Here is a 9,204-nt window from a genome sequence, read left to right as displayed (position 1 = left end):
AAACAGATTAACAACCTCTCTATACCGAATTCTACGAGCGACAACTGGACTCCTTTTGACGAGCAATAATCAGTGTGTTTCTTTATTTTTATTCGAGTATTTTAAATAATTAATTTGTGTCACCTAAAACTCCTACTGCATAACCCAGAGACAGCTGCGAGTCAGGTAAGACATAATACATATTAAAATATAAAATATAGTATTGTTGACTGCATTATATTAAATTATATGTGCATGCATTTACATTTACATCATAGAAGTGTATTTGATCAAATTCTCGTATACACGATCTTGAGAACCCTCCGACGATCAGGAGGAAGGTAGTAACGTAAATTTAGATCATCTTGAATATTAGTGTCGGCAGGCGTCGTACTAACATTTACGGTGATTTTCTTATAAATTATTTTATTCTTTTAAATTATTTTATTCTTTTAATTTTTGCGTTATTACAAGAATTATAGAGATACCTACTGTACGTAAGACCAAAGAGCATTTTTTCTGTTCCAAAAAGTTTTGGTTGACATAATTTGTGTAAAAAAAAGTTCTACCCCGGCTCAAGACCTGGTAAACGATACGTGCAATTTAATAATCGCTTGACGTTCTTTCACTGCCTACAACAGATGGGTATGCAGATGTAACCAGAATTTAAAGTTATGAATGACATTTTTTTAAATACACCCGATAAATAAAACCGTGTAAAAAAATAATACAAAAACAACCCAATTGGGTGTGGGGGTTGGACGATTGTCAACTCCCACCCCGGCCACTAATTGAAAACCACTACCGCGGTATACGACGGAGCGGGGAATAAAATACATAGTCCATTCATTGATGACACGCCCGCGCGGCATACCCAGCACGCACACGCATGTACGTTATATTATATATACATACATAATATGTTTATTACTGCACTCTGAGTATTTTCAAGTGCGTTCATAATCTCATCACAGCACAACAAGTAACAACAACAACAACAATAATAATAATGATATTACAATACAATATACGACTCATCCCTACGCTGTGTGTTCTTCAGCATAGGCGTAGTATAATATTGGCCGATTTATTTTCAACAACATAATGGTTTTTTTGATATCAACAATAAGCTTTGCTACAGAAGGAATGTTTGCATGCTACTATATGCTCATACCGTAGATATATTATATAAACATGCGATAAACATGAATACACAGGTAAAATATAACATAGTCTTCGCGGCAAAAATCAACCGTCATATAAATAGGAGTGCGAATAATTTATATATTTATATGCCACATCACGACAGACTACTAGAGGATACAAAAATCTAGGCTAGGCTATAATTATTGCAGTGTTATACCTTATACGCTGATTTACAAATTGTATATTGTAATTTTTTTTTTTCTCAATAAAATCTGTATTTTAAGGTCTGTAATATAGGATATCAAATCAACGTGTTTTAAATTTATACATTTTAATAACCACATAAAATTATGAAAAATTGTCATGTAGGTGTTATTATATTATCTAAACTTAAAATACTTATAAAGAAACAATGCGATTTATTGGTTACTTTTTTCATTGAACCAACTGCTTTGGACTCAAAGAAAACGAAAAAAACATGTCATCACAATAATGATATCGGATACTGTGTTGCATTTAACAATACAATTAACAGATATTAAAAAAACAAACTACCTATAAGTATAACATTTTATAATAAATACTTACATACACCATATATTATGTTCGAAAATTCTGTATGCCTTAACAAAAAAAAAGCCAAGTGGGTGATTTGACACCCTGATCTCCCACCACATTATCATACCACTGATTAACCTAAAATTAAATTATACATTTATTTGATTAGCCTTAAAAATTCATCTTTATATTATATACATACGTATTATGTATCGTGTTATTAGTATGTTTAATATTATTTTTGTAGCCTATACATTGATAATTTGACTATCATTATCGCCTGCCAAAACTCCAAGTGTGATTTGTCGTGTAAAAACATTATTTATACCTATATTATCATCCTGTAATGATATTTAAATCCCTTTATCGTTCTAATATATAAATACATTATTATTTTATATGCACGCAGTTCTTTTCATCATTTATATCATTATGTGCACTAAGTAAATTAATATCTACTCATCAGGTACCTACTGCAAAAGATGAATATTTTCAAAAATTGAAATATTTGACATAGGTATCACAATAGGTCGTATGTTTCACAACAGCGTTTGTCGAAATAGTAGGCGTGTACCCTATCTAAACAAAAAAATATATATAATTATCAGGTAGGTATAAAATAAGATGTTACAATGGTATTAAGTAATAAAAACAATTTGATGTAATTAATTTTCAATTTTTAATCTTATGCACTTTATAATTTGACGAGCGTATAAATTGAATTAAATGATAAATATAGATAACGTTAATAGATAATGCATGTTGATTATCGTGCATAAAACATAATTATTACATATACCTACGTGTGTTGGACGTCGTATTTGTACATAATATATTTTAATATATAAATCGTAATCATAATGTTATTCTTGTATGCTATATCCATTGTAAGCAGAAAAAAACAATACATAGCTTTAAAGCAATAACACTCTTTGATCATTATTAAGAGGAAATCAAAAAAATCCATGCTATACCCATCGTGTGTAATTAAAAAAATATATAAACAACCAGTAGTTATAATGTCTTAACACAGACGGTAACATGCGCTTCCAATAATTAATGTGTAAATTACAAAGTCACCTTTTCTACTCGTTAGTAGCTATCTACTTATGAGGTGTTGCAGAAATTTGGTGGCCACCACTGAAGTACGCATGTTACGTAATGTATGACTAAAGACTATAGGTAACGTTAATAATTTTGGGTAATAATATTGCCAATGAAAAATCTATAACCAATATTGATTCTGTTATTATTGCACTTGCTTAGATTTCTGTTAAATTAAAATATTTCATAATTTGTTATAATTTGAAAGGAATAAATTTAAAAAAAAAACAAAACATTGTTTTAAAATATTAGTTATAATAATAATAAAAAATTGCACCCTAATGCAGAGTTACATAAACAATCGCTTATAACATTCGATGAATCAATAGTCAGCTAATGGCCACTTAGAAGATAACTAAGTGATTAGTCCATTCAATTTTAGTTTATTATTAAATTAATTAATTGTTCACGCAATCCTACATAAATTTATTAAAAAAGGTGTGAAAACCAATGTATTACAGATAACTTTCATATTATACAATATTATATCACATCATATAACCGCCAACCACAATAACCACTGCAGCTTGGTAGAGATATACTCGTATTTATTACATTTATTGTCAATGTCCATTGCAATATAATAGGTACACCTCTATATACAAATATAAAAAATACATTGTATAATCGAAGGAAGGAGAAAAAAAACGTCGTACCTTTGTCATCGCGCAGGTGTCAAAAATTGCATACAGTTCTCTTCTTTATTTAAGCCGCTCGAGCAATTTGATTGAACTTCAAATTTGAAAACTGTATTCCTCGAGGCCCCGTTGCGTTTACGAGCATCGCACCCCCCCATCTAGACAACCGCTGCGCCTATCGCGCAGAGTATACAGCTATATAAGAAGCGGTTACACCTGTATACCCCGAGGCCTGCCCTAAAATATAATATACTGCCCTCGCGTTACTTGGCCTAGACGTATGACGAGAAAAAAAAACCGTTTTTTCATAAAATTAAATTTTTTTAAAGAAAAATCCCTTTCGTCTGCCCACAGGCATCTACGGGACGCTGTTCAGGCGCAACAAGGAGGCGGCGTTCAGTAACTATCGGCTGTGGGAGTCTGCCGGCTTCGTGGTGGCGTACGCGTACAGCACCCACCTGTGCGCCCGGAAGAAGCTGTACGTCATGGGCGTCGTGCTGTTTATCGGGTTCGTCGGCTACATAATCGTCGAAATCAGGCACAGCGTCAAGGCCAGGAGGCTCAAACGGCTGGCCGACGACCCCAAGTCGGAGCCGCTGCCCGACGAGACCGTCAACGAGACCGACGACGAGAAGGACGACATCGACGACGAGATCATCGTGACGCATTTATGAGCAACGGGTGAGTGCATCTAAGACGGGTCGAAATACAATTATATTTATATAACACTGCTTTTGATTTATTGTTTCTCGACATAGTATACGCCTGTCTGCCAGTAGGAATAGTCGAAGAAATCGAAATCTGACAAATCGTTACAAATCCTAATCGATATTACTAAAATGAGCGTCTAGTAGTTGATTACCGACGGGGCTTACTCTGAAGCTAATCAGCTAAAATGTTATAGGATTCTATCTTTCCATCGGATGGCTCGTCTAAAGATATGAAACGACATGGTTGTGTATTGTAGGAATTTCAGTATTTGTTCCTGCGGGAAATAGATAGGGCAGGCGTTTGAATTTGACAAAACAGTTCTCCGTATAAGTGATAACACTGATAAGACACCAGACCACAGGAAAAACTATAATATTCTAAGTTCACCTGATAGTATATAGGTATTTACAATACTCGTACAAGTATTTGTAATATAAAATTACAATAACTATCTGTTAAATCTTTAAACTATAGACCTGAACTGCAAATAAACGTTTCGATGATAAATCAAAAAATACTAAATAACTAGCTTTAACTACAATGTTTTGACTATTTGTTTTTTTTTTTTTTTTTACAGACTTAATCGGTGTGCTATATATAGAATAAACCAAGATGCTCAGTTGCTATGTTATTAGAACGTCTTCATCACTTTTAAAATATATTTATTTTTATTATAAATTATATTTTGTAACGTAAATACGTATGGAAATCTGTGTGATGTATTAATTACACTAATTACCAATACTGTGTAATTTATTACTGCATTTTGTACATAGTATTTATACTGCATCATAATTTGCATAGAACATATGTATCAGTAACAAAAAAAATTGTACATTACTTTTACAATATTTTTAGCATTATTAGTATTATTATTATTATTAATTGTCGACCTTTTTTTTTTTTTCGTAGAGAAAGTGATCTAGTTTTAACATATTTAACTATTACTAACTATCCGTCATAGATGGTTTACGTTAGTTATATATGATAATACGAGTTAAATTATTTATACGCCTAGACCATAAGTAGGTATTTAAAATAGGTAGGTAGGTACTGCGCGTAGTTAGTCAACTATTTTATTTTCCTTTGCAAGACACGTCCAATAGTATTATTATATACATATATTATATTGAATAGCTATAGATTTAGATAGTGTGTAATTAAAAAATTGAATATTATATTGTTGTTACTTATTATTATAATATTTTTGTGTATGATGTGTGTTTGATACATTTAGATTTTAATTCGCTCGACAGCTTAGGCATATATCCTACAGTATAATATTATATTATATAAAAACGATGTAGACAATAAAAGTATAATATTATTTAGGTATATCCTCATCAGCAGCAACTGTGATGTGATTTATCTCGTAGAAATGTGTATAAAAACTAGATTGTATAATAAAGACAAAATATATATTACGAAATCGTTTTTGTTTTGTTTTTCTATATAGATACTCTTGTACATTTCCGCAATACCGTGGATATCACAATTTAATGTAACAAGTCCCAACACATTTAATATAGATCGGAGCTGTAAGACAATAGGTTGACCCGCACCGCATACATATTTGTGAGGAAAAGGCGAAGAACAACAACAACAAATCTTTATTAGATTCAAAGTCGTCGTCATTTTTGCACGTCTCGAATATCGCACCAAACGCTAATCGTGATGGTCCACGACGTGTTAGATAATTTAGGCGGTCAGTTACAGTTACCACCAAGAAGCGTATGGAAATAATTTGAAAAAATAAAAAATAATAATATAACCAGTAACCAGTTACTGGTTTTGCCATTGGCCAATGAAAAATCCAAAAACAATTTGAAGCGTACAATGGGTCGACTATGACTACAACAGGTATCTACACCTATATAATATTATACACATGCCTATTATGTTTATGTATACAACGCGACTCCTGCGAATAATCTCCTCGACGTCCTCGTGAAGCGTAGCACAAGTATAGCACTCTATACAGAGTGCCTCTCCGTGTTTTTCTCCATTTTTTTTCCAATCAATGTTTTTGAAAATCATAACTGTACTTATATCATATGTATTGAAGGATCAAATCCGTTGTAACTGTAAGTGCCAACCCACATCTTACGAATATAAAATGGCCAGTTTGTGTATACAATGTATGTAAATATATTTTTAAAAGCTAAATTATGATCACCATAAGTGCAGATGTATTATAGTAGTAATCAAATAGATGACTAAGGAATACCTATACTTAGTCCTTAACTTTAAAATATAAGTAAAATAGGTAGTAAGTGTATGGTGTGTACTATGAAGTCTGCTAGTGGAAGGCGGGTTTGTAAGACAAACACGATGAACACTATGTATAATATATTATGCATACATCGATCCATGTCAATACACTCACGTGCGGCGTAAATGAATTATTATTAATATTATGAATTATGAGGACATGAACCCGTAGGTACTATTGTGGTACTACTTGTTGTTTCTGTCGACAGTATGATACATTTTTGTTTTCCTTAGGTAGTCCTTAATGGTCAATCGAATATAGTGTTAATGGCTTTTTAGGTAAAAATCAACTTACTGTAAATAAAATAATACCATTATCTACATGTTCTCTCGTCGGAGTTTTTCTCTCGATATTTACATTACTATTCGCCAATCGGGATATAGGATATACATTTTTTTACATTCGATAAACCCTTAAATAGGTGCTCATAAATACCTCACGTTAAAATCATTCCGATATCGAAGAATATCCGAAGAGATAATACGCAGGTATATGTATCTTCTTATAATCTTGATTTTATAAACTTTGATAACCCAACTAAGTTTACGCTGATGTTAAAAACAACAAAACTATATGAAACCTATTTTATATTATTCAATTATACCAAAGCTGAACTTAAATAATTATGCAGCACTGCAGGTGTCGGGTGTCACGTCTTCTTATCATCACATAATAAAATAATATTATATTCATTTATTACACAGGCGTGCGCACGGGGGGGAGGTGCAGGGTGTCTCTCCTTGTAATTGGAGCCCTAAACTTAAAGTTATTCCAGAGCATAGGGCCCGTATTTTAATTTACGTTATTTTAATAAGATTACATTTATTTTAAAATACTTGTTAAAGAATAAATCATGTTTCTTGATGAAAAAACAATAAAACCAAGGTGGATATATGTATATATCCAACTTAATAAAACGTAACATTTTTAAAATTTGATTTAAAGTCTATTATGATTATAACAGCTAGATGTTATTGACTGCAAAAGTACCAAAAACAAATAAACATTGCAACCACCTTAGAAATAGACATTAGGCCCAAGGAAATATACGGCTTGATACTAGTAATAAATTATGATATATCACTGGTCAATGTGTATGGGTACGCGTCTCGTTAAGACGGGAGTGCCCAAAAATATCGTGGGTGCCCCCCCAAATTCTGGTCTCCGGAAGCCCATAATATTTTGGAACATTGGAACACATTGGCCGTCATAATATTAAACGCGTTGCGCCATGTGCGCGTGACGTTGTCGTCGCAAATACAAACGAGCCGATTCCGCGCGAAATTCCTACATAAATTAGTATCGGGTTCAAACGGTGGGCGTACGCATACGTCTCCGACGTGGACACCTCGTGTAAGTCCCTCTCGCGTGTAGGCACTACGAACACGCGGTGTATCGTGTCCCATCCGTTGTAATGTTTGATTCTTTTTCCCTCGACAATATTTTATTGACGCCCGTGCGTATATTATAGAAATATCATACAATCCGCTCTGGACACGCCGCCGCGTAGAGTGACCGTGAACCTCCCGGCGTGGATATTTGTACGCGACCCAGATGAACTGGCGGTGTGTATGATTTTAATGCACGCACACCGTTCGATATTTTTTTCTCGGCTCCTTCATTTGCGTACATTATATTATTATATTTTTATAAATGTGTGTGTGCGATTCTTACGCCCACCCGTCCGCACACAACGGCGTGCTCTGGTCAAACATCACGTAAATTCAGTGTGTATACATGCATATATATATATTATACAATCTCCGTACGACATTATAAACCACTCCTGTAGGTATACATCGTTAATATATTCGCCTTGAGGACAAGACGTTGCTCCCGCGGTCCAAAAGTTGTGTGGATAAATCACGCGAATACGCCGTACGTTTTCAAATAACATAATATAATAGTACACTTATTACTGCATAAGTAATAGCTAGTTTACTCTACATTTGCCCGAAACGAATTTTATCCATGTTATTAGGTACGTTTACGGTTAATTATTAGAATTATTTCTCAATAGCGTATTAAATATAATATTGCGCAGATACATCGACGACTGACGGAATCCTGCTGTAAACACGCATCTTGTAAGAATGCGGCGAATTTTTGCAAAAAAAAAGACCCATCAACAAATTCTAATTCGACACATCAAAAAAAAAAAAAGGTGCATTGAAAGAAATCACTTTTATTGCAAATAATTGCAGTCGTATAAAGAGCATCGGGTAAAATATACACAGCTCAGCTAAAAATCGATATTAGGTACAATTTTGTTCATAAAATGGTAAAACTTAATCTTATAATTTTTATAAATTCAACGGGGGATAATCCAAGTGATGTAACCCTGGAATTGAAGTTTTACCTGATTATGGTAAGACACAAATCATTTTTTTGATATTGTCAAATGACGTGAGCCACAACGTATCAAACTACAATTAAAGACGGTAAACGGTTCCAATCAATTGATTTCGCCCTCGCTACAAGTCTTTAATTCATCATTGTTTTGTAAATTGTAGTGTTCTATTATGGCGCAACCCTCAATTTCAAATATCAATCTTGGTGAAGTACTGTAACCCTCAACTTGCTTCGCTCTGAAGCATATATAAAAAATCATTTTTCACTTTTAACCGTATAATTAATTATTAAATACGAGTTTAACGACTTACCAATCAAATGTTACCTTCCTTGGATAATTTTTAACGAAACTATTGAAATGTCAGTCTTTCCTGTGAAATTGCATTTTTAGTGATTACATCACTTGGCCTTTGCCCCTTTGGAATTATAATATACTGCATTATT

At 33.1% G+C, this 9,204-nt stretch overlaps 1 protein-coding gene across 1 annotated transcript in view; it reads left to right on the top strand.

Annotated features, from left to right (window-relative positions):
• Positions 1 to 5,217, top strand: part of LOC111031884 (UNC93-like protein) — a 51,673-nt gene extending 46,456 nt beyond the window's left edge. Inside the window, exons 6-7 of the mRNA XM_022312002.1 lie at positions 3,780 to 4,106; positions 4,714 to 5,217. Of these exons, the coding sequence (XP_022167694.1) occupies positions 3,780 to 4,099 (320 nt within the window). The 3' untranslated portion in view covers positions 4,100 to 4,106; positions 4,714 to 5,217. The remainder of the gene's footprint in view (positions 1 to 3,779; positions 4,107 to 4,713) is intronic.
• Positions 5,218 to 9,204: the final 3,987 nt, after the last annotated feature.

The sequence above is a fragment of the Myzus persicae genome, unplaced genomic scaffold, assembly GCF_001856785.1.
Source record: "Myzus persicae strain clone G006 unplaced genomic scaffold, MPER_G0061.0, whole genome shotgun sequence".
NCBI lineage: Eukaryota > Metazoa > Arthropoda > Insecta > Hemiptera > Aphididae > Myzus > Myzus persicae.
The sequence above is the reverse complement of the archived record's forward strand: the minus strand, read 5'-3'. Positions and strand labels throughout refer to the sequence as shown.